Source organism: Abramis brama (assembly GCF_963993115.1).
Source record: "Abramis brama genome assembly, chromosome: 3".
NCBI lineage: Eukaryota > Metazoa > Chordata > Actinopteri > Cypriniformes > Leuciscidae > Abramis > Abramis brama.
Window position 1 is genome coordinate 28,599,524 of NC_139965.1, and position 27,705 is coordinate 28,627,228.

The 27,705-nt window shown below is 38.3% G+C and overlaps 1 protein-coding gene across 3 annotated transcripts; it reads right to left on the bottom strand.

The window, feature by feature from the left end:
* Nucleotides 1-23,853, bottom strand: slc6a2 (solute carrier family 6 member 2). Of its 3 annotated transcripts, none has more exons than XM_084108574.1 (15): nt 23,603-23,853; nt 22,839-23,333; nt 21,252-21,383; nt 20,679-20,916; nt 13,508-13,646; nt 13,195-13,329; nt 12,961-13,064; nt 6,120-6,244; nt 5,801-5,913; nt 5,409-5,537; nt 4,837-4,936; nt 3,436-3,536; nt 2,806-2,973; nt 2,114-2,185; nt 1-1,970 (listed from the first exon to the last, which is right to left on the bottom strand). In XM_084108574.1, the coding sequence occupies exons 2-15, from the start codon at nt 23,134-23,136 to the stop codon at nt 1,947-1,949; spliced, it is 1,878 nt and encodes a 625-aa protein (XP_083964700.1). In that variant the 5' UTR covers nt 23,137-23,333; nt 23,603-23,853; the 3' UTR covers nt 1-1,946. The 3 variants fall into 3 exon arrangements, with proteins under 3 accessions (XP_083964700.1, XP_083964701.1, XP_083964702.1); XM_084108575.1 differs by having other exon boundaries at nt 23,528-23,853; XM_084108576.1 differs by having other exon boundaries at nt 23,493-23,651.
* Nucleotides 23,854-27,705: the final 3,852 nt, after the last annotated feature.

The following is a 27,705-nucleotide window of genomic DNA, read 5'->3' on the forward strand; positions in this document are numbered from 1 at the left end:
TTATTTGTGTACTGGAAAGGACTTTATTGTTATAATGTGCATATTTTGACTTCTTCATATATATTTGTCACTCACAATCAAAAGGACAAGTTTGTAGTTGTACACATTATTTTCTAAGCATCACTCAGAAATGCCAGAGCTGCTCCGTTTACATTCATGTGGCTATTTCACCCCCGGTTACACGGAATAATATATTTCTGAATATTTATATCTTTACCAACATCACACAGCATGATATAACAGTAGACACTTTGCTTAAAATGTTTTACATTCACATTTTATAAAGAATTTGATACATACAATATTAGATATATGACAAAAGAATATATTTTTATCTCTTTATATTTAATAATCCACATATGTTGCTTGCTTCCTACCAGAGATCATGTTTTCTGTCTCTTTTTTTTGTATGCAAAATTATCCTACGCAAATAAATAAAACACAAACAAACATGACGGGAGTTAATTATGGCACTTAAAAATGTTAAAACATTGAAAACCACACACACACACACACACACACACACACACACACACACACACACACACACACACACACACGCACACACACACACACACACACACACACACACAACCCATAAAAGGCTTGAAATGTTCAAAGGGACCACTTGATAATGGGACTGTACCACAAAAGCTCAATTAATAGAACTGTCAGTGTTAATAGATTTTCAATTAAACTTTTGTCAAATCAAACACAATTCAAACTAAATGAGCTGGACTTCAACCCTTAAGCTCAAAATATAATGTTCTATGTGTTTTTTGTTATATGTTTCAAAAAAGTTCTTGACATACAATAAATTAGCTAACTGGTCCTAATGATAATTGTTGCTCTAATCCAAGACCATAATTAAATCTTAAAATATTGATCCAAAAAACTAAAAATCCCTTTTCCTTTATATATAAATATAACAAAAGAAGAGCTCTACTTGAGGCATATCATTGGATCTCAGTTTACTTTGAAAACTATAATTATAAATTTCCCTTGGCATGGAGTTAATTGAGACTCTTTCTCAATGAGATGTTTTAGTTATAAAGAAAGTCCCGGCACTCTCTTCATGAGGATGAGAGGCTTAATGACAGGAAGTGTATGGCTAGATAAGGCACTGACACAGTGGTGTATGTCTGCTTTGTGAGGTGTGTCGAAAAGGGAAAAGATGTGCTTTAGATAATTCTTGTTGGACCCTTGATGTAAGCCAGATGTTGCAAAATCAAACCATTCTTGGGAAACAAGGTACAATGTGAGAAACTCACAGCTGCATGCTAACATATACTGTACTGTAGCAATGACTCAGAATGATCCAAGCCTGTTATACGGCGTGAAAGCTTTCCTGGAAAATCAAGGAGGTTTCCTTTTCTCAGTGTGTCACCTACAGTAAACCTTAAATCTGGGGTGTAAGTTAACCTGTCACACCCACTTATTCTATATAAACACACATTCAACTGCCCAGCCATAGAGGATAATATAGCTTCAGTGTGTTTTACATTTTCACCAACATTGACCTATAACCATCACAGAAATGCAATTCTAGAACCAAAAAATTATTTATAAAAAAGAAAAACATCTTAAAATGTTTTGAAACGCAAAAATTAACTGTTTTGAAGGTTTTTGAGGTCTTTTGAGAGGTGTTCGGAATAAAACATAAGGGTATGATTTAAAAAAATTAAATAAATTAGTACAGGCACAACATTTATTTTGCCCAACAATATAAAAAAGCCAAGTCAACCACTGAACACAAATGGAGCAGACTGGACAGTAACTGTACTGGATGGGAAACGCACAAAGCAATGGCTTCATTCTGTCCTTTTCTTAGGCGACACTTTTCATTCAGTAAGAGACCTTTGCAGAAACCTTTCTCTCTCACACACATCATTTCTTCTCCAGCATTAAAGTAGCATTTGAGAGGGAACTCCCACCTGACCCCTTCATCAGATGGATAACCAATGTCTGAGCTGGAAAAACAAGACAAAAAGGACAATAGAAAAAAATTAAGGATGTTTGTTTTGCAAAAGGGCTAGGCTCTCTTTGTTAAATATTGGTAAACTGTTCATTGTTCATTGTAAATGGTAACTTTAGCATTGTGCCCAGGTCTTACCTTGAACTGTCTGACATTACCCTCAGCCACCATGTGATGTTCATGTTCTGGAGTAATGCAGTACGCTATCCTCTGCAATGGAAGACATTCAAAGCACAACGTGAACTAGCAGGCATAAGCACACAGCAATAATGAACCACAAATCTAAACAAAAACTCAATTATCTGCTTCGAAACATATGGCAATGTGGCATTTTATTCTTCATGTGTTAGATGATCTCTGAAACCATTTAAGGTAGAAAGCCGCTTGTGGAAAATATGAGTGTGAAAGCACTGAGCCAGATGCCAGTAGCATGTTTGTGGCTTTGGGAAGTGACGCATTTACAGATGAAAATATCTCACAGTTCTAGGACCACACAAAGTCATGAAGCAGATGTAAGTCAAGGACAGATTTATTGAGGACATTGAACACATGATGGGAATCAAACAAGGAATCTACTGGAGGCTCTGCTGGAAGTTTGTGTATCCAGCGTTCTTACAAGTGAGTGAAATTAAAGGGGTGTGCTAATGTAAATGTAAATTTGATGAGTGTGTGTGTGTGTATGTTTACATAACTTTTAAAATTGTAAAAATGTATAAAGTTTTCTGTTATGATTAGGATGTGGGTTCTATAACTTGCTGTATGCAAAAACAATACAAGTTTATGTCCCCATTTAGATAGCTAAGTAAACATGAGTGTATGTGTTTGCTTACCTCTTTTAATGTGCCTGGCATACTAAGGAATTTGTAGATGGCGTAGATGGGTACAAACAGCATGGAGGACAAGGCTATGGACCAACCCACAATATTGGACCAGTAAGGGAAAGTATATTCATCATATTTCAGGTCGCCGGAGGTAACAATGCTGGCGATCACCACAAACTGCACAGAAAATAGAAGTTAGGAAGTACATTAAAAAGTAATTCATTACTCTGTACAAAAGAATCTGATTTTTCAGCATAAGAAAATAAATCAAGTTATTTTTTGGTTGAAACTATTTGATTGTATCAGCTGTATTTCAAGTCCAAATGAGGTGCCTGTTTTATCTGAACAATGACCAAAAATGTTCCCATCTAGCCTGTAAGAACTGCTTTGGTAGGTTAGGGTACATCCCAGAATGAATACGTCACCTCAATATTACAGACATGCACCTAAGAAATGCCAAGTTTATGTAGTATTATTTGCTTTACTTGTGTAAAACCACATAATTGATGATACCACATAAAGTACAGTTTTAGGTTATCTGACAAAACTGGTTTAGAGTGTAATCTAACAGGGGGCAGAGATAGGACATTATATCCATAAAACTCACATCAGGTCTTATGTTCATTCTTTTTCACTCACCAATAAGAATGCTGGACTGACAAACTTCCAGCAGAGCCTCCAGTAGATCCCTGGTTTGAAGCCCATCATGCGTTCAATGTCCTCACTAAATCTGTCCACGCCTAAGAGGCAAACACACAAAGAAATTAGCAGCATCTGGACATCATTTTAAGATAAAGGAATCCGAGAACTTTCTCTGAATTGTGGCTTCTCTTCTTACAATATCAATGATGATCTGAACTCTCTGTACTGTAATCTTAGATGAACTGTGTTCAAAAGTTATGTAACGTAATTTAAAGGAGATATGAGAAGCGTTCGATGTCAGGAAGCAATGTCACGGAAGGCAGTGCCGATAATCTTGACATTTTTTAATCCTGAGGCTCTGAACTATTTGTACGTGTTTGCTCTGGGGGGAGTTACTGATCCTTATATTTCTGAAGTAGCCAAGGATCTTTCATGAGTTATTGTCAAAATAATATTACAGATAATGCATCTGAAAGTAAACAAACCATTTTAAAAATTCAAACATAGTAGGACTATAATAAATGTCCTCCCATTCCTTACATGGGTTGTCTGCCGCAACTAGAACTACATATGCTTTGGAATAATAATAATATACTGTATAAATACACACATTGATGAGATAAATGCTTGTGTTCCTCAATCCTGCTGGAAGATGCAAAAACTACACTCATCTGAGGGCAGACTAGGGGTGGGAGATATGGCAAAAATATAATTTTCAGGAAAATCACGATTCACGATTTGATCACGATTTATGTTTATGTAAACTTCACTTCACTGTTTATGTAAACCTTCCGTGTATTTGACAGTTTAAGCGCAATAAGACGCAAAAGATAACTTAGTTCAGTACTCGCGCTGGTTGTCAGGCTTTTAGTGTGCTCTTTGGGTGTATGCACTCAGAAAAGCACGTCAGAACAATGCGTGAATAAAACGTTTGACCGGCAAGGCTTTAAAATACATGCAAATAATCAACTTTTGTGGTTGTGAATAACTGCAAATAAACATAATAGTGGATATATTTGTCTACATATACAGCTACTTTTGAATGGTTGTCTGGAGAAAGATGCCCCCAGAATCCTAAACCAGCCATCTAGCTAAACTGCCAAAATCTAAAATGTATGATGCTGAGGAATCCCTGGGAGTAAGACTGAGAAACCGATACAGGAAGGCTATAGCACACAACACCAGTGTGCTGTGAAACAGACTGCAAACCACAATAATTTTACTAGATGTAAGAAATGATGTTATCAATTTGGGAAACATGAATTAACATACAGATTACAGATTACATGGAAGGATCATCATTATATGGTTTATGCAACGTCCATGTAAATGTGAATTAGTCTGGGTCAGTAGTGGAAGATGGTCTATAAACATTAATGTATGTATGTATCTGCTCACCATAGAACCAAGATACTCCAATGGCCTCAATCAGCACCCCAAATAGAATGGATGTCCCTGCAGCATACTTGTCCAACAAGGTCAACACATAGATCCCTCCCTGTCATGACCGAGATACAAGACAAATGCTGCTGAATAAAGGACTTTTATTGATTAATTCATTATCATATTGTTTGCATGTAATTTTGTATTGTGGATTTTGCCTGCTCGTGATGTAATCATATAAAATGCTTGCCTGCTCATGATGTAAATAATCATATTAAAATTTATTCACAAAAACACTATGCTAATTTTCTTATTTTGACTATAAGCCAATGCATGGTGAAATCATCCACAGTGTGGCTTCAATTGATGCAATCACATGGATGACATCACTGAATCTAAAGACAATGAATAAATATTATGCAGTAAAAACAGCACAATATTTACAATCCAAATGTACAATTTTGCAAATTTGATAAATCAAATATCAACAAGTGTATTTTCATATTGTGATACTGCCTAAACACTTGGCAATTGACTAAAGCAATTGTTAGACTCAAAATTAAATGACACAGACCCAACAGACTTACATTTGTGACACACAGAAGGGCTACTAGGAATGTCCCAAATGCTGTAGCAAACGTAAATATCTTTCTATTCCTCTTGAGGATTTTGAAGTCATCTGAGAGCCCAGTGATTACTGCTTCCATGCCACCCATCTAAACAGTACATTACATCAAATGAAATGAAAATATTGTACTCTTAAAGATAGGCAATATATTTTAAAGCAACACCTTTTTAGTTGTAGTATTACTTATTAGTGTATTTGTATTTATTTATTTTTTTGTCTATTCAATTTAATGTGAGATGTCGCTGGCAAGTAAAAAGGTGTGTTTAACAAAAATAACTCTAAGCATGCTCTTTACTATACAAATACAAAATCATCTGAACCTAGACAATAACAAGATTCATTTATACTTACAGAGCTGTCAATTCCAAGAGTCAGAAGCATAATGAAAAAGACTATTGCGAAGAATGTAGACCCAGGTAGAGTTGAAATCGCTTCTGGATAGATAATAAACACCAGTCCAGCTCCTGCACACAGATATAAACAATTGAAAACACAGATCAGCAGAAGGACACTGCACTACTCCCCCCCCCAAAAAGTTTGTTTAGGGTTGTTCACACTCTGGTTAACCCCAAAAGAAGAAAGAGAAGTACACAGTGTAAAACTGAGAAACATGAAAAGGTTGAGCAATGCATAAAAAAGACAGGAAAGTGAAGATGTGGGAGTAACAGACCCTCAGTGGCCACATCCTTTATGTTGACACCATGCTGTTCAGCCATATACCCCAGGACTGAGAAGATGGCAAACCCTGAGAAGAAACTGGTTATGCAGTTTATTGTGCTGGTCAGAAGAGCATCCCTGCAACAAAGCACAAAATTAAAGTTTACAATTACACCTTAAGTCTCAAAACTGCTGAGAAGGATCTATGACATAAACACTTAAAACCCACAGTGAGCCGATCATAAAGCTGTGGTTAAACCCCATTGTGGATCCGCTCAAATCTCTATCAAGACTCATTTAGATGGTTCCTGTGCAAAGCACAAACTATGAAGTTTCAGGTTTGCCATTGTATTTTGAAACCTTGTTTCCATGTTCCCACAATGTTTGCCAGTTGCAACGACTAGACATTACAATAGCCCAATTCATAACCAAACAAAAGGTCTAAGTAGGCCTGTCGCGATAATTAAATAACCGTCTGATCGCGATTATTTGATCTAACCGCGATTGTTTCAGACAACCGCGATTATTGCGCTCTTTTATAGGCCTACAGCACAAGGGGGAGTCATGGACCAAAATAAATAGACAAGCACTAATTACGTTTTCCAGCAATATATTCAAAGTCATCTGAAGCCATTCCATAGCTTAATGTGAGGGACAGATGATCAATGAACTGTTCAGGGTTCTAGAGTGCGACCAATTTTTGTAAGGGTGCGACTAAAATTTTTCCTAGGTCGCACCGGTGCATCTAACGTCCTCGCATCCGCTGCCTCTCCACGAACTAAGCGTATGTTCTCCTTTGACGAAACTCACACTTTTCTCTCACGCGGCGCCACAGCTCGCACAAAACGACAGCCCTGCTTAATGAGTGACGACGGAGGAAAGAATTAAACATTCAAACGTAGCCTGGTTACACTTAAGGTCTGTTATATTAGTCTGATTTTATTTTAAATTTCGGCTTCCAAAGATTATTAAAAAATAATATATTGAGGTAAAACCATTAAAAACTATCTAACTAAGCGCAACTTCTTCCCTTCGCAGCATTACGCTGTCATTTCTCCCTAAAACAAACTTAACGACAGAATCAGCACGATCGGTGAATGTTGTAAAATGCAGTCTAACTACTGTAGCTAAATTGCGGGACGCGTTTAATAATTAAAAGAGCTATTAAAAACACAAAAATCAGCGCAAGAGATGCTGTTCGCAAGACGGCGCGCGCTCCGAAACAGACCGAGACAAGCAAATTATACTTTCGGTTTCATGTGCGCGTCTAAACGATCAATTGTACACAAAAGTGTGTCAAAATTACCGGCTTGGAGATTAACTAAAAACAGTTTATGTCTTAAATGGACGTAGTTATGGAAATAGTTGGGAGAATATGGTGCATCAGTCGCCTATTAGATCTGCACTCGGTCTTAAAGGGGCCGCAGTCTAATACAATAATAAACATGCGGACGATTGCGCCATTACTGCCAATCAAACAACAAGAGAAAAATCACTCACAGCTCTTGAAAGAATAACTTCAGCTTTAATAAGCATTAATAGCCTATATTTATGATAAGTTGTACAGTGTTATTTTACATTTTATTACTTTATTAGATTTCTTTTTAGACCATGCCTGAACGGTAATGTTAGTAGGCCTTCCTGAAATTAAAGCACTGTGTAGGCCTATATAATGTGTATCTTTGTTTAATGGTTTATCTTTTGTTTATCTATTGTTTATCTTTGTTTATTATATATATAAAACAAAAAGTACCATAAGAATACAGTTAAAGTACCAGATCGATAAGCAGTATTGGTAAGAATAGGAATACCGTTAATAATTATGCTTCAAATAAAATAAAAAAAAGTATTTACCTACACCTTCTTGTTTAAAATCATTTACATAGTATATATGAATATGTATAGAGCGTGATAAAAAAGTGACCTTGAAATTGTGGCATTAAAGGTGATGTGAGCCGAGGAAAAATTTGGGTGCACCCAATTTTTGTGCTGGTGCACCTAAATAAAAAAGTTAGGCACACCAGTGCAACCAAGGCAAAAAGTTAGTATGGAGCCCTGCTGTTGGACTGATATACACTAGGATTTGTGCCCTCGACATTTCTTCGCTTTGTGCCGTGAACTTTTAAATGCGCACTTGTGCAGCGCTGCGCACTGTGACTCCATGTTGCATTAAGCACATCATTCTGCACCCGCGATGCGCATACGCGCTTTGTTCCGCTCTGTTTTGAAGCGTATCATATTATCATGGTTTGTGCACATTTGTTTTTATTAACATGTTTAGATTTTATTAAATTACTGTGCAGATGTTTTCAAAAATTACTTTTTGCTGCTGATTTATACACTCACTAAGTTTAATAAACAAATTGTCATAGCTATTGAATATATTTATTTAATATTTAAAGGTGTTAACTGTAATCTTACACTGCAAAATGATAACTTACAAAGGATTAAATTCATCACAATTATTTAATGAATGAAGCACAAAGCCCTAAAACAGACAATTAATCGGCATAATCGCCAAAGCCCTAACACAGACAATTAATCGTCAAAGCCCTAAAACTGACAATTAATCGGCATAACCGCAATTATTTTTTAGACAATTAATCGTCAGCCAAATTTCATAATCGTGACAGGCCTAGGTCTAAGAAGGAGTATTATAACAAATCATGTCTGATTTTAAACATTTCAAAGTGTGTGAACTAGGGTGGAACCATTTAGTGTAGCCTGTGAAGAAGCACATAAATCTGAGCAGCACATCTGCTTGCAACATTATGTCCTATTTTGAAATAACTGTAGATTTTGGGTCTTAGTAAAACATCTGTACCCTGGAGAGCAAAAACCTGTTGGATCTGAGTTCAGCTTTATACATCAACATATTGGGATGTGAAATCAATACTGCTTACTGTAAGTCATTAACATTCTTCAGATGTATGCATTGACTAGACATCATGATTTCAAACAATTTAACACAAGCTAATAAAAGTGGGCACTGACTTTTAAATGAATAAATCAATTAATCTGTTTTGCCTCTTCACACTTTCAAAACACTTCATTCATGAAAGGAAATCACCTCATCCATAAGCCTTTTGTGACCAATTAAACTGTTTACCAATTTAAACTTTAACAGTTCCTGACAAATTGATTATTAATTGACAAACTTATTTACAACACCATTCTTTCATCCTTACCCAGACAATTATCACCTCTTGTAATTGTAATTTCCACCGCTGCAATAAAAACTTTAAAATGAATTAGTCTTTTGATGTAATTGAGTATTATGAGGTTAAAACCTCAGTGCACAACCGATTGAGTGGTGAAACATCTTTTCCCTGGCGCCAGCAGAAGGCCACAATAGTTGTCTCTCATGTTTGGGCATTCAGCATGCTGAGCCAGCTTTTGTGAATAGTTCATGTTCCCACTGCGGGAATATGACTATGGCCGCGTTGCCCGAGGCCGATCCAGAGTGGGCAGCGTCCACTTCCTCTTGGCGGGGGAATCCACGCCTCCCGTCCAAAGCTTGTAAGTTTTCGTCCAGTCTCACGGCAAAGGCTTACAAAGCCTGCGGAGAGGCTGCTTCCGCCCTACATGCCCAGGCGCTCATGGACATGCACGAGGGTGGTGCTGACCCAGAGCTCCTCCGGGAGCTCCATGCAGCAACTGACCTCGCCCTCTGGGCGACGAAAGAAACCACACGTTCCATCAGTCAGGCGATGTCCACCTTGGTGGTCCAGGAGTGTCACCTTTGGCTCAACCTGGCTGATATGAGGGACACCGCTAAATTTTGCCCAGCAGTTCTCAGCCGCCCTGAAGCAGACGGAGGCAATCCGACACATCCTGCCCCGGCAGACCGCTGCTGCCACCACCCGTCCGCCGGCCGCAGAGCCTTCGTCTGCTCATCGCCCGACATCGACCTCCAGCTAAGCCCCAGCAGCAGCAACCACCTAAGGCTCAGCGTGGAGCAAGCCGCAGGAAGTCGACCCTGCCCGTCCAGGCTGCTGCCAAACCAGGAGGCAAGCGCAGGTGCAGGGCACGCTGTGCTCAGGGCACTTCAGGGCAGAGCCGGTCCCTCCAGCCGATATGAAGACCGGCTTCTACAGCCCGTACTTCATTGTACCCAAGAAAAGGCAATGGGTTACGACCAACCTTGGACCTGCGTGTCCTGAACCGGTCCCTTCACAGGCTGCCGTTCAAGATGCTTACGCAGAAACGCATTTTCAAATGCATCCGTCCCCAAGATTGGTTTGAAGCGATCGACCTAAAGGACGCGTACTTCCATGTCTCGATTCTCCCTCGACACAGACCGTTTCTTTGCTTTGTGTTCAAGGGACGGGCATATCAGTACAAAGTCTTAACCTTCGGGCTGGCCCTGTCGCCCCATGTCTTCACGAAAGTCGCGGAGGCGGCCATTGCTCTCATGTGCAAGCGTGGTGTTCGCATTCTCAACTACCTCGGCGACTGGCTTATCCTGGCCCAGTCAAGAGAGCAGTTGTGCGAACACAGGGACATGGTGCTCAGTCACCTCAGCCACCTAGGGCTTCGGGTCAATTGGGAAAAGAGCAAACTCACCCCAGGGCAGAGGATCTCTTTTCTCGGTATGGAGTTGGACTCGATCAACATGACAGTGAGCCTCACCAAGGACCGTGTCCAGTCAGTGTTGAAATGCGTGAGCTCGCTCAGACGCAGGACAGCGGCACCACTGAAGGTGGTTCAGGTGGCACTCTTTCAGAGGCTCCTGGGGCATATGGCATCTGCAGCCATGGTAACGCCGCTCGGATTGCTTCATATGAGGCCGCTCCAACACTGGCTCCACAATCGAGTCCCGAGATGGGCGTGGCAGAGCGGCTCGTGCCAGGTCCAAGTGACCCTGTACTGTCGGCAAACTCTCAGCTTGTGGTCGGACCCTTCATTCCTGCGGGCAGGTGTTCCCCTAGAACAAGTGTCCAGGCATTCTGTGGTCACCACGGATGCCTCCACCACTGGCTGGGGGGCCACGTACAATGGGCATGCAGCTTCAGGTCTGTGGACGGGGCCTCAACTGCATTGGCACATCAACTGCCTCGAGTTGAGTCGAGTTCGAGCAACCATTGCGTACATCAACCGCCAGGGTGGTCTATGCTCCCGTCACATGTCACAACTCGCCTGCCATCTCCTCCTCTGGAGTCAGAAGCATCCGAGGTCGCTTCGTGCCGTTTACATTCTGGGCCTGCTCAACGAGCTCTCACGGCAGCAGGTGCTACCGGGAGAATGGCGACTCCACCCCCAGGTGGTCCAGCTGATTTGGAGGCGCTTTGGGACTGTACGTGGACAGAACGCAAAGCCTCAGGACCTCAGATTATTTCTTCGTCTGTTACGGAGGCCAGCAGAAGGGAAAGACTGTCTCCAAGCAAAGGATGGCCCACTGGATAGTGGATGCCATCACCTTGGCTTACGAAGGCCAAGGCATGCCCTGCCCGCCCAGGTTGAAAGCCCACTCAACTCGGGGTGTCGCTTCTTCTTGGACGCTGGCACACGGCGCCTCACTGACGTTCGCTAGATTTGATAGCCTATGTGTTGAGCCGTTTCTTTCTGTGTGCTCACTTCAACCAGCCGGTAACACCGAAGTTCCCGCTCTAGTGTCGGCTTGCTGCGCCACTCCCTTCCACATGGAATGGATACGTGCGCTTTTTGCTCCAGTCGAGTTCCCCACTCAGGCGAAACCTGTAGTGTTCCTCCGCACCCCTTCGGCAGTCAGACGTTGTGGAGCGTCCGACACCAGGCCTAGTGCTCGTATGCTTGTGTAACTTGTGCTAGGCTGGGTTCCATATGTGGTGATCCCTGCGGCGATCCCATATGCGTATTCTTCCACGATCAGCTCCCTGCCGTGAGCACGTGTCTTTCCCTTGGCAGAGTCCGCTCTGCCGTCACTGTCCGGTGTAGCCTCCCCCTTCCCAGGCTGGAGCCACCCCAGTGACATTCCATATGTTGCACTGCCCCTAACCGGCCAGTCCATATGTGTTTTCTCCACATGGTACCTCCCTTCGGGCAGCGTCCCTCTCCCCTGGAAAGGCACGCTTTCCCAGTGTTATCCAAGAGTTCCACTGTGTGGGGTATAACGGAACAACAGTTTGAACTCCCTCTACGCAGGCCTTCCGCCCCAGTTAGTTGGGGGTCTGAGAGTCTTGCGTAGGGCGCTGGATGTGGCAGCAACTGTGGCGTTTTCCAAGGGATCCCAATTTCGTCGTCACGTCGACGTTACGTTGAACATGAGCGACTGAAAGGGAACGTCTCGGTTACTAATGTAACCCTCGTTCCCTGAAGGAGGGAACGGGAGACGTAACGTCCAGTCGCCACCGTTGCTGACCATCGCTGTACGGCCGTCACTATCTCGGCTCCTCAGCGAAAAACAATGTGTTCGTGCTCCCGCTTCCTGTTTATACCCGCACTGTGGGGCAGGGGCGCGTGACACAATTCACGTACGCCGACAGTCATTGGCTCATTCTGTAGACACTCGAAGATGATAGGGGTCCCTGAAGTGATCCCAATTAAGTCGTCACATCGACGTTACATCTCCCGTTCCCTCCTTCAGGGAACGAGGGTTACATTAGTAACTGAGACGTTTCCATGAGAACTTCAACCCATAAGCAAGCAAAGCCAGAGCTTCACAGTCTCAGTGGACAACCATTGTTGGGCTGCAGTGTGGAATGGACATGGGCTAACAGATCAAGCAATAAATCAACATAAGCCTTTATGTAAGAATATTTTGCTTACGTTGGAACCTGTTTTAGCAACCACTAAGGAAGAATTGGGAAATTCTGTAATTCTGAAGAGAAGTTATTTTTAGAGAACTTACCACTTGAATTAAAGACTTGTCATACCTGTAGCAGTTATTGTCGAATTTATTGTAGCTAGCGAAGGCAATAAGGACTCCAAACCCAGCTCCTAAAGAATAGAAAATCTGAGTAGCTGCATCAATCCATACCTGCAGCAAACAAAAATGAGTGACAATCCATCTAAGAGAAGTATGTCGTTGTGACAATTTTTTTGAGGTCCATGATATATATCTGGAATTAGTTCATCAAATAAGTTGAGCCCTATTGGTATGAACTTACTTGAGGGTTATTGAGCTTCTTTAGGTCAATGTGGAGATATGCCCTAATTCCATTCATTGCACCAGGGAGAGTTATGCCTCGAATCAGCAACACCAACAACACTATGTAGGGCATAGTAGCTGTAATATACACCACCTAAACACACACAAATAAAGCTCTGTCCATTTTTGCCCATTGATTTAAGATCACTTTACAATGAACAGTGATATATAAATTGAAAATGTTATTATTGAATAGAGAGAGAAAAGTATTAGACACATGACTGACAGGAACTGACAAAATCAAGCTATAAACTCTTTGAGAGTTTTCATACCTTTCCAGAGGATTTGACTCCCTTCCACAGGCTGAAGTAGAGGATAAAGACGACCACAATAAGGCAGATGCAAAGCTCCCAGCGAGGAGGACCCAGGTCATTGATGCCTTTACTCTCATGAATGTGCAGCACTCCCCGTCTGGAGGATGAGAAATGGTATGGAAAATGGAAAAGTACTGTCCTAATTTTATATTTTGCAATACATGCATTTTTACTGTATATGGCATAATTTTTTTAAACATATTTTAAATAAAAAAATATTTTGGAATAATATAACATTCTTTCTAGAGAAATGTAGTGTTGTGTGCCTTGTTCATAGGCTCTCCAGTAGTAAAGGAAGTGTCCTGGGCCACAATCCTTTTGATTGTTTTCCTCATCAAATTATGGATAAATCTTATCAATGTATCTCCAACAAATAAAACATCCATTATTTTAATGTGCTCTATTTCAAGTCATGCTCCAAGAGAATAGCGTAAAAATAGTAATCTTCACACAAAAATTGGTTTAGAAAATATACTGTACAGGTCCAATTGTGTAAGGAACGCCCTCCACACAGGGATGTGGGGGGCCTCACTCAGTTACAAACCACTGAAATTCTGGGAGGATGTAGGAGTAGCTTGTCATTTGATACTTATGATACTTGGAAAAGGGGGTTTTAAGTATCCCTGTTGAATGTATCAAATAGAAAGGGATGTTCTCCCAAGTCAATGTATGATAAAACCTTGTCCTGATAACTGAATAACCTATAAAGAATATACAACTACAAAGAATTTAGTCCACGTCAACTCTGTCTAGGGAACTATATCTTGTTTTTATAGCACATTCCTACACCCTTTTATGTGCTTTATGTTATGCTTAAGTTTCCTCAAGACAGTCCTCTCTGTCCTGATGTTTATTTTATACTAACATCAACCTAATCTTCACATAAGTTTTCATAGATTTGATGAAAAACATGATTTAGCCAAATTATGAGATTTTCAATTATATTATATAAAAAAACATTGGCTCTCACTAGAGCAACAATGATATCTCAGAAAATATGTAGCACTGGATCCAAATGCAGTGTCTGAAATTATATAATATAGAAGGAACAGAGAAACAGAATTAAGCTCATCAAACAATACACCCGTGAGACCTGACAAAGAACACTGGAAATGCAAAGGCTTACAGTATATACACAAGGGCTAATTGGTAACAAGACACAGGTAAGAACAATCAGGGAATAACAAGAAACCAGGTAAAACTACAAACTAAACGTTCACACAACAAAAACACTCAGACATACAACCATTACAATTAATATAACTAGACTAGTTCAAACACACGCATTTTCAGTCTGTCACACACTGTGTTGCGTCAATCGTTTCAAAAGTTTTCCCAGATCGTAAATTACCCATACACCCCTTTTTCCCTCAGGTTCTACCTCCCCTAGAGGGATGACCTATTTTTCTAACATTTATATGGCTGCATAAATAAAAAATAATATTAAAAATGAATATTATTGCTGGTTTGTAGAAAGAATATCTGGATTCACCCTATAAAAAGAGTCTCTGTAGAATGTGATCTGAATGATTCCTGTGCTGCGCCTCCCAGTGAGGTTCAAAGAGGAGAAACAGTACAGGCCATTGTTCTTATATTATAAACAAACCCCTATAGCACTGCCAGAACATTTCTGTAGCTTTTCCTTCTGAAAGAGGTATCTTGTCAAGGAAAAATAAATTCTGCTCTGTTTGAATACACTTTGTTTATGATTTCCAACTTTAGTAGCCATGATGAGAATGGAAGCAGACTTGATCCATCTCTATCTTACCTTTAAAACTAGCCTTAGGACAGTTGTCAAGTGGCAAAGTTGTCTTTAAGAGCAACACTTTAAACTTTAAGTTTAATTTGTTCATGCACTGGGAATAAGGGGATAAACATAAGTGTGATGTCTACAGAAACACAGATGACGAGTTAATGAAGAAAAGGAAAGCCAGACAAGCCCTCATATCAAGGCTCGTTTGTAAATGGATATTTCAAAATAGTAAAGCAGCTGCTGATATTTATCTTAGAAAGGTGTGACATCATCTTGCAACACAAGATTTATTTTTCAAATCACCTAATGATGCACAGAAATCAATACTCGACATACAAAACACAACAATGTGACACTCAACAAATAATAATAATAAAATCAACTCTGAACATTACAAGATAAACTAACAACACAAACTGCTAAAAGTGAAACAAAAATAAGTTCAGCAGCACAGATAAAACCAAAAAGAATCCAGAAACTACACAGCATAATCTATTCATGCCACACTGCTTGCTGGATACCTTCAGAGTACATATGCACTGTAGAAATACAGTATGATATTCCAAGAGTCCAGTTAGATACAAGAGAAGTCCTACTGTGAAAGTCAGTTATTAAATGCAATTATTAACCTGGAATATACTGTAATTTCACACTAAAAAGTGTAAGTGTATAACAAAACATTGCATGTGACATCAGTGTATATAAATAACTTTTAAATAACAAGCACAAGCAAAAAAAAAAAACAGTAATAAGGCTAAATCATCATGGTCACCTTTTGTTCATTCTTTGACCCTGGACTTTCGTATGCACTTTTAAGCTGCCTTTTAAAGGATCCCATGATTTGTTATTTATAGCAAATGACAATGACAAATCATTGTGTTACACTATGACAAAAATCAACTGTCATAATTTATAGTCCAAGGCACACACAAACAGAAAAACCGTCCTGAATAATCTTCCACACTTCAATAACAGACCACTTTTTTATTTTGTGGCAGCAGATCTGGAGCTTTAAATCAGTCTGTGTGACAGCGGTTTGGTCAGACGCAGGACAGATGTGAACCTCCCCTAATTGAATAATTACATTAGATTGTTGAGTATCTTGGCAAGCGTTCCCTCTAGAGCTCTTCATTAATCTGATGTCCTGTCCTTGCCAAGCTAAATCCAAACACCTATGATTTCAACATATCCTTCAACATGTACTCTAAGCCAGAAAATGGCCACAGATGATATTTCTGATGGCATGTGGGGTCTCATCACAGCTTGCTTAACTCGAGCAAATTATATTTATTTTCATAACAGGCAACAGAATGTCCTAAGATGTGCTTGTGTAACTGCACATTCGTTGTGGTTATGGACCCCTCGGGCTGACACGAGTTCAGGGCTGTTTATATATTTTTTTATATTTCCTTCTTTTTTATTTTTGTAATTAATTAAATCAAGCATTGCAAATAAATAGCATTTTTGAGACAATAACCTTCATATCACATGTATACGAGTATTTACTGAAACACAACCCCATGGCATTTGTTTAAACTTCATGATAAAAAAATCAAACAAGCACATTATAATGAACCTATATTCCAAAAGTTCATTATTATGAGCTTGCTTATTATTTTATTTATTTTTATTGACTCTTATTTAAAGGCAGAATAAGTATTTTACAAATCTCTGTCTTGCCTTTCCAAATGATTATACTGTATGTTTTCCTCAAAATCCACTATTTCTGTCTTCATGACCTCAGTCAGGTGTTAAATCTGACACTGTGTGTGATAAGACAAGATTTCAGTAATGACGTAATAATTAGATTTAGGACACCCGCCGTGTAAAACAATACAATGGAGCAGTAACGGTTCATTACTCTCAACAAACAGTGATTGACTCGAACATGTCAAGATCGGCAGAGACAGCATAGTGAAAGGATATGTGGGTGGCGCACAAGATGATGAAATTCGCTTTGTTGAGCTTGTCATATTTTGCTTTTGTCTGGTTGTCGGTTGTTTTAGAAAGATGTGTAGCATGAGGGTTTGTGTAAGACCAATGAATTTGACTGGGTTTTATCTGGGGTGTCCAGATTTATAGCTACTGGTTCAACAGCTTTTTCTGTGATTGGTTTGTAGCTATTCTGAGCAAAACACTGCTTAATCTAATATTTAGTGTATGGCACACCTGCTGAGCATGTGAGTCTGCTGTATGTGTGACAGTAATGAATATTCTCTAGTGCCCTGTGTGCTGTACCATGATGGCAGGATTACTGGTGGCCGAAAACTATTATAATGGAGCAGCATGAGGGGGAAGAGTGGAGGAAATGACAGCTTTCCACATCCCCTCACATACAGAAGACAGCTGGGGAAATGACACTTCAAAGCACTGCTGGGTGGGAAACCAGTCCAAAAGAGGGTAAGAGCACAGGAGAGGGAGAAACAGACTGAGAACAAGACAAGCAGTAAGTACAAGAAGTGGTAGATCACCAGGAAAGACAGGAAAAGAAACAAGGAAGAAACAAGTTGAGGGTTGGAAGGATTACAATATATTATATATTAATATATATTCATTTAAAATGAATAAATGTTTGCTTTAGCTATAGTTTTTGTCTGTATTTGGAGCTGAAACATCTATATTTCTATGTATTATACTTTGAAAGATAATTGGTGTCTTTACCAATTGTGTCTGTCACACACATTACATGTTACTATAGTAATTACTATAAATGACATGCAACTAACCTAAACCACACCCTAACCCTACAGTACATGTAGTTAATTATTATTACTTAGTATTTAAATGTATAATTACATCATAAAATAAAGTGTAACCTAATTTTCACACTTAATGTGCATCAGAAACAGTCTACCAGTGATGTCAGACTCTTTAAGAATTTCTGAATATACAAACATGCATCATATTTAAGCAATAAATTGAAGGAATGAACACACAGTGACCCTCACTAGAATCTGATGACATGTCTATGATTTTGTGCGAGTGATGTGGGTTCTTCATTGTTCCATGCATTCTTCTGGTTTCCCCAACACGAGGAGCCAAATTTTCCCTTAGACACGGAAAAGGACTGCTTTTCTTTGAAGTGCAAGTGCCTGCCTTTCTTTCAGTCTACATCAAGAGTGTTATAGCCCTTTACACGTCATAGACTGTAGACAGGAATTTCAGAGTTTCGAGAGCTGCATAAAAGTTTCAGTGATACTGACCTAATTTTGAGCACTTTTAGGCAAGAGTTTTCACATCCGATCAGACAATCATTGTGCCTGTGTTCTACTCATGAGCAGCAGCAGGGTTCAATATACCTGGATGATTTAAAGGAATGGTTTACCCCAAAATGAAAATTCAGTCATCATTTACTCACAATCATGTTGATTTAAATCTATATGACTTTCTTTCCTCTGCGGAATGACAAAAGAAGATATTATTAAGAACTTTGGTAACCAAACAGTTTTGGTGAACATTGACGTCCATTCTATAATCTATTAAAATCTCTTATGTTATAAGAAACAAAGTCATACAGGTTTGTAATGAGAGTGAGTAAATTATGACAATTTTCATTTGTAGTTGAACTTTCCATCTAAAGATGAAAGATCTCATGAATGCTCAGTTCCCAGATTTTTTCCCTCAAAGGCTTTCTAAGTTGAAATAATTCTGAAATGTGGCAATATTACTGAATAAATGCAGACTGAAAACATTTTTCTTTGCATTCCTCCGTGCTCACTAAAGCAACAAACTTATCCAAATGGCTGCCCTCTGATACATATGCATCTTATGTCTGAGGAAAAACAAAACAGGTTTTGTAGCTTCACAGTTCTAGAAGAAATTGTAACAACTGCTTTAAAATTTTCCTTCAGCAAGGATAATAATTCTCATCTAGCCACAAAATTATGATAGCTGCTAGAATGGCCGGAAATCAACCTGTCTTCTAATAGTAAACTAGCAATGATACACCTCACCGGTTTAGTCTCTTTCATAGCTGACTCCTCATTCAACTACGTAGTAGAAGGGCCGGATTATGCATTCTAGGCACATGACTATGTGGAGATATAATATTTTTTTATAATTATTTCACTCTAATGCTAAAACTCTATAAGACAACATCTATTCTAGATAATTTTAAATATTGGGCAGAAACCTTGTATCTCCATATTTCGTAATTGTTTTTTGTTTTTTTGCCTAAATCATTACTATTGGTAATGTCACATTTTACGTCTGTCTGTGGATTTTGAAAATATTTAATTTAGTGAAAAGTATTAAAAAGAGCTTCAGACTAAACCTCGTATCCCCTTGAATCCTCAAACTGTCAGTGAAACCACATAACTCCACCCCGCCTCTATCGTGAATGCAGTGCTGCACGCAGTTTGAACCGTCTCTGCTTGTTCGCAATGCAAGGGTAAATAAAGAACTGATTCTTTGAATAAGCACATAGTTTTCTTTACTCAAGAAACACTATATATATATATATATATATATATATATATATTATAAATTATTAAGTTGTAAGTTGATGAAAATGTAATGCGATGCTCTTACTGCCTCAGGTGCGGCAGTTCTAATGATGGACAAAACATTCGCTGGTCAAAAACTTTGAAACTCTTTGAGACTTTGAAACATTTAAGCTTGATTTTGGTAGAATGTTTATAATATAATAACACATTCAAGTGTATGTACCCAAAATGTATTTTGCCTATGTACGCCACAAAGTACGCAACAAGACAGAAACACAGGCACAGCACAGGTTTGAAATGTGTTTTTCATCTTTTCCTGTCCGATCTAAAAGATATCATCCATATCTATTAGCCAATAGATTGGCTACGCAGCCAATATTGTGCATATGTGCTATGCTTGTGTCAGCCCTGCAAAACATTACATGCTTAACGGAATGAAAGAATGGATAGAAAATAAATCCCGAACAGAGATAGGTGAGTTATAGCTCCATTACAAGCTTTATCAGCAAGACTCCATAGGAAGCGGCAAGCAACTGGTACAACATGACAAATTGGAACAATGTCGAAAAAACATCACAGATATTGTGAAACATAAGGAAACACCTGACTAGTGAAACAGGTATATCACTCATAACTGATTTTGTTAGTGGATATGTTTCATGTACTTGTTTTAATGTGTTTGGAACACCTGACAAAATAAAATAAAAGAGTTTGTTTAATAAGCATGGTACTTGTACTTTTGAACAAATCTCAAGCTAACTGCTGTCGTTTAAATAGTGAGCCTATCAACTGACTACCTGAATTCTTTTAACTGACATTGCTTCACACCTAAAACTTTGTTTGCTTTCATGTTATTGTAAATAAGCTTGTGCAATAATACACAACTCAATTACAACTGCAAAGCTACAGAGCAAAAGATTTTTGGACTCACTCGTAGAACTCTGCAGCCGGTGTGTTCTTGTACTTGGCATAGGAGGTTCCATTACCCAAGAAGGTGCCATTGATGAGCTTTGGAACTGTGCAGTTGGGGCTGTTCCACAAGTTACCACAATTGAGCCAGGGCAGCTCAGTCGTCAATGAAGCAAATAAGTAATACAGAGACCAGGCTATGATGACGTTGTAGTAAAAGCCCACATACAATGCAATGACGATCACAGTGTAGCCCACGCCTGAGGAGGAAAGTCACAAATATTTTGTTAGTATATGGGCAAAAGTTTTGTTTTATCTGTTTCAGGCCTCTGTTTGCTTTAATACATTAAGTTGAAAGTGTTTGCATTGACTTCAAAGTCACATCAGAGCCACTGCATAACCTAGTTCACTGCCCCAACAAACACAGTTGTTGGTTTTTGTTGGAGCAGTGATTTGTGTTCGCCAGGTCAGTGTGAAAATGAAACATCCAAAAATCTATTTTAGAACATTTGTTTTGCCGTTCATTGGGTAGTGAACTAGCTATGTGTGTTGCAATTTCATCTCAACATCTTTTGTTTACAAATTGTCAATGTACCTTTAAATACAGGGCAGATCTTCCAAACAGTGGCTGCTCCCTCTCTGTTATACTGGCCCAGGGCAAGTTCCATGTAAAACAGAGGCATCCCAGCAATAAACAGGAACAGAATGTATGGGATCAAAAAGGCACCTGGGGGACACATTATTGAATTTTACATTTGATCACTGACAGAATTCTACAGATGGCCAAAGAATAAATGACAAATGAACAATAGACATTTGTCATTGTAGCTGCTAATGTAGTGAATGGTCAATCTACAGTGGATTTAGAGCCAGTTTGATATAATCAGTTCTTAACTCTGACTTTGCGTAGTTTGCATTATAATATATTCAGATGGGAAAAATTAGTCATGGTGTAGCCATTACATTAGAGGTGAATTACAATGTCACATGTTACCTTCCCATGAAACTGTCTGAACCCTGACCCATGATGTTTTCAAAATCGGAGATGTTAGCGATCTACCCTGCTCTTTTTGTCTTTGCTGAAGCCGGTTTCAATATTCTAGTTTTAATAATATAATTGGTGCTTTGTTTATCACGCACAAGGAAATATTTTGATTATTTTACTAAAAGGCCAGTGATTGTCATGATGCATTTAAATGAATGCACTTTTCCAAAAGTCTCAAAACTTACCTACATGCCTAAAGAGTGAGAAAATATATTTAGTTACTCATAAATTATAAAAGATAACAAAACTGTTAAACAATAGCCCACTAGTAGTTAATGAGTTTGCTGACACTGACATCTAGTTCCAGCACAAAGTGCTGGCAGGTTGTTCAGAGAAACAACTGGTTCATAATCTTGAATGATTTGAGTCATAATGATCATGAAATTATCTTTTTTAAAGTATCATTGGTCAAAACCTCTTGTGCCAAGCAAGTTTTTTTAAATGTCTAAACAACAAACACTAAAAAAACTCTTCTTTTTTATTTGTTTCACTTAATAAAGGTTACATTTACAGTAAAAACTGGCAGCTGTTGTTAACTTCACCTTAAAAATTCAGAGATGCTGTTACAAGCATTCTAGGACGATATCTCGGTGACTGCATATGTAACAGTTATTGATGTATGTGTCATTAAATGATATTATGTTGATATACCAACCTAACATATACCTTATAGTTTAAAAGTATATGTATTGCTTTGTTAAATGTAAATACAATAAAAATATATAAAAGATATTCTCCATGAATTATAGGGTAATTCATACTTTTTCTGAAAATGTAAAAACTTCAAAAAGTAAAATGTTTAATCTTTTTAAAAAAAACATGTTAAGACAACAGTTAACAAATGGACAGATTTGACTAGCATTTTAATAGCATTTTTCATTTATTTTAAGATCCTCTTACTCATCAGAACAACAATACATTTATTTAACTCAAATCTTTTTCTGAAACACAGGATGTGTTTTAGAAACAGTTTGAGACACAGTTATACAAATATGCAATTCAAATGAATTTCAATGGCAATAGCTAAGAGTTTGTAAGCTGCTCCACAAAATTGTAGTTTATTACGTATAACGCATAATAATTAGCCAGTATGTAAAAGCAAAGTAAAGGGTGACCCTCAAAATAAATAAATCTTACCTCCTCCATTTTTGTAACACAGGTAGGGGAACCTCCAGACATTGGCCAGGTCCACAGCAAAGCCTATGACAGAGAGTAGAAAGTCCAGTTTCTTGCCCCATGTCTCCCTTTCCACATCCTCACCAGAGCCGGGGGTGCAGCCGTGGGAGCTCGGAGAGGCCACGACAGAGGAGTTCGTGTACTGGACCCCGTTCTGCTCCTTCACCAGGATCAGCTCCACTTCCTTTTTCTCCACGTTAAACTGTTTCAACGGGGCCACCGAGGACAGTTTGTGCTCAGGCAGGACTTGGATGTTCATCTTTGCGCCCTGGCGCTCTCGTGGCCCCGAGGATGTGGAGCAAGTGAGAAGCGTGCCGCTCGCACTGACGATGATGATGCTGATGATGATGCTGCTGCTGCTGCTGCTGCTGAGGATGATGATGATGATGATGAATAGGAAACGCTACAGCAGTTGCTCTCCCAGTAAGGTAGAGATTCTTGCCCAGCTTTCACCAGCTGAAAGAGAGGAGAAATCAAAGTTCACTGTTACTGTGAGACATTAAAGCATTCCATGCACTATCAACACTGTTAAACAACCGAGCGCGCAAAACGATTTACAATCAATGAATGTTCGAAAGCGTTGTGTCACGGTTAACGAAAAAAAGAAAACTTTACAGTGACAATCACTCGACATTTCCTGTTGGACGCACCACACTTCATGGAATAACTGTATCTGCATAAAGTGTCTCTTGTGGAGTCTGGAATACTTAAAGATGACTCTGTACTTGTCAACATGAGGGGGTCCCTCCATGATCCGTCTCTCCAGCTTGGTCCAGAAAATAAGAGACTGCTGCCTGCTTCTAATGGAAGTTTTTACTCTCCCCTCCCTTCCAGTTGGAGGCTATAAATTGCGATCATTTAAACAAACATCCAGTTTTTCCACACGTGATATTTTCTGTATGATCATCATCACCGTCGTCAAATTGTTAGTATTTTTGAAGCTTCCCCTCCACCCCTGAATGCCACACTCATCTACAAACATGCGGTGCGCCACCGCTGGACTTAAAAAATAAGCACCTTGCGAGATTTTTTTTCCTTTTTCTTTTTTTCTTCTTCTATAGTCTTCTATAAGAGTTTGAAAACATTTCCTCCAGGAAGAGACTTTTGCCCTCTGTATTGGACATTATATTTGAGTGAATTTCTCTGACATCATATGTCACAATTTTTTTAGTGATACCAAATGTTTGGAGGCCAAATGTATGGAAAATTATAATATTTTGTAATTATCATTTAAATGACTGATTTTCAAATTGTTTTTCATAAAGCAACATCTCAGGAAAATGTTATGGGGTTTCTAATCAAAATATGACTTTCTGTTACAAAACAGGGCATTGATTACATGTCCACTGTAGAAGACACCAGGACTTAAAACAGGCATTTTGGGAGACACAACAAGTGAATAGGTAAAGAAATTATATATCAATATTCCTATGAAATATTAGATATTATTATACGAAAATGTTGCCAATTATTACTCCTATTATTACACATCTTGTTTTATTACATGTTGCCCCAAGAACACATTAATATGCAAATTAGATACAGTGTATAGAGACATTGTATTGAATGGGACTTCCCATATGGCCATTTTACCCACATATAAAGTGAAATGGTAAATCAATGAATTCTGTTATTTAACAGTTGAGAATTATCTTTATACAAAGTTTATGACATATTTCAATGTAATATCATGAAAAAATACTAAATTCCAAAAACTTTTTTTTCTGGTTTTGCAGAAGGATATATGGTGATTAAAGCTTTGCTTATAATTTATGGTATACGTTTTTTTTTTTTTTTTTTTTATGAAGCCAAGAGTACAGTATAATATTTTTAAAAAGTTAGTAAAGAAATATAAAATTAGCATGCAAATCATACAATGACACCCCTAGCACCTTTATAACTAACAGTCGACTTAAAAAACTTTTACTAAAACACTTTTTTTTTGTATAATATCCTAAATGACAACAGGACTTAGGGGCCATTCACAGAGAAAGCATTTCCAATATATTCCAACTGCAGAGCCACAGCGCTAATTATTACAAAAGGCTGGGTCTCGAGACAAGTTTTAAGTTTAACCTCTTTTAATTTGGTACGTTTTAAAAACACGGTGTTCATGCACAAGACGCTAAAACAAAACAGTAAGATGCGGCACAACGGTCAAAAGAGTAAAGGAGTTTGAACATTGAACTTTTATTTGGCACGAGCTTCAAAGTCGAATGTGACATTACTATTGTGCCATGTGGCACCTGGAAATGCCTCAAAATCAAGCAGCATGTAGCCTACTACATGTTGAGCCCCCATGCATGTGGCGATCTGCTCCATGTAAAATAAAACAGCTTTATGTTCGATGAATCAAATTTATTTGCGGATGCATGCCTTTAAACATATGTTCAGAAAATTTTGCTCACTTCCCCTATAGTAAGGTCAAATCCCCAGAAATCCCTCTCTTATTCACACCTGAGTAATTTGTCAAGAAGATATATATAAAAAATGAATTACAAATGTATTTGATCCATCTCCCATCACTACTAGTTTTAGTCTGTTTTTATTCCACCCTTGAGTTGCCTGTTTCTTCTCTCTTCTTCTACATAGATTCAATTAGTTGTTTTCTAAGAAGCAGTAAAAGCATTGTGTTCCACATGTAATCTAATTCCACACCCGCTTTAGCCAAAGGCGACAATTTCTATTAGATATGGGCAATCAGTTCATCCCATTAAAGTCAATGAATGTCCCCTTAAAGCTCTCCAGCGTTTCTTTTATGAAACCTTTAGAGGCCTGTTTTTCTGCAGTTTTGTACATATTCTAGTTCAGATTAGATAATAAAAGTAAGAAACAGGGTTTTAGAGGCTAATTTATTTTTTCCTTAACACACATTTGTCTTCCAAAGGAGCTGGAACCTCTCATTTCTATTTCAGGATGTTGCCATACATGTGGGAAAGGGTGATGCTAAAGAAGGTCACCTTTAGAGCAAAGCAACCTTTCCCTGAAGCATGATGGATATTTGCATAACATGCATCAATATTGCAATTAGTCTCCATTTGACAGGAGTAAGCACAGGTATTCTCAGATATATGAGCCATACCATAATCTCAGGGCATCGTATAACAAGTCAATAATGTTATAAACACAATCTTACATAGACTTTAAAACTTCAGAACACGAATTACAATCACTGTTATCTATTATTTAGACCCACTAAATTTCTAGAATGGATTTTGTATAGTAAAGCTTCCAGTTCTAGGTAACATGTATTTAGATAAAACCCAAACCAGTGGTTTCCAGTAGACATTGCCAGGGATCACAGCAAAATGTCACGTAATAAGGACCTTGATGTCAAGACATTAGTATTCTTGAATTCCCCTAATTATGCGGTTTCCAGTTCTGTGACAGATCAATATCACAAATATGGGGTCATGTGTGTCATTTAAGTCAAGACTGATGAGATAGGATCAGTTTTGCCCTTTTTGTTTTCTAATGATTGTATTTCCATGTACTTTGGATATAAACGTGCATCAATAGACTTAATCTGCAGTGTTTTGCAAAGCATATATTAACCATTAAACGCATATTAACATTCACATTAACTGAGAGAAAATAGCTTATCAAATGGAAAATAGAAACATTGATCATGTCTAGAAGGTTTTAGTAATTTTGATTTTGATAAGGAAATACAGTATAGTATGATTTAAAAGGAGTCAGTGGCATTCTAATTCTTACTAATCATGTAGCCAGGTTAAAATTAATGTTTGTTACAGTATGTTAAACAGATACATTAAGTCCTTATTTTTAAATCCCATACCTTAGAGTGTTATGCAAGCCATTAATGAAGCCTTAGAGTTAGACAAAGAATTCCTACATCAGCAGGAAACCATCACTCCATCACCTAATGTTTGCTAAATCGACCCTGACTCAATATCACTCTTCTGTGTATATCAGCATGAGATCAATGTTGATCCCAATGTTGAGGTACTGTACATTCCTTCTCATTACAGGTCTATAATTACACAAGTTTATCAGCTTCCAGACTTGTTGACAGTTGTTTGGAAACCAACTTTTCAGCATGACTCTTAAGTTAGGAGTAATTATTTTTTCAGTAAGAGTTTCGGGCAGAATGAACAGTGAACCTACGCCTACAAAACCCAGCATCCAACTGAACATCAGTATTAATTGATCTATACGTCACAACTGTCATTAGTTGTACAAGTAAATAACTTCCTTTTAATTTCCTCATCATCAAAACTGAATTGAAATTAAATTTGCTGCATATCAGCAATAAAGTTGACACATAGTGCAGTCTAAAATCGTATCTAAATAGTGCAGTCTAAAACATAAAATATTTTATACATTTTATATTTTATCAAATAAAATATTTTTCTATTAAATGCTGTTCTTCTGTTTATCAAAGAATTGTGGAAAAAAATAGCAGTTTCCACAAAAATATTAAGCAGCACAACTGTTTTCAACCAGCATAAAAAAATTATCAATAATACACTATACGACAATATACAATAAAATCACAATATTACTGTTTATACTCTATTTGTGATGAATGCAGCCTTGGTGGACATAAGAGACTTCTTTTTTAAACTTATTAACAAATTAATGACTCAGTGTCAACCAGTTACAAGGCATCTACGGGCACTACATTACATCATCGTTTTCTGAACAACACATGCAAAATGCAAAAACAAGAGAAAGAGCAGGTGTGGTGATGATATGCATGAAATTGAATGTTGTGCTTTGCTTGTCCTGACTGAGAGTTGAGTACATTAGCATGAATTCATCCAGCGGTTTGCGCAAGGATAATGCATGGTTTCTATGTGCACTC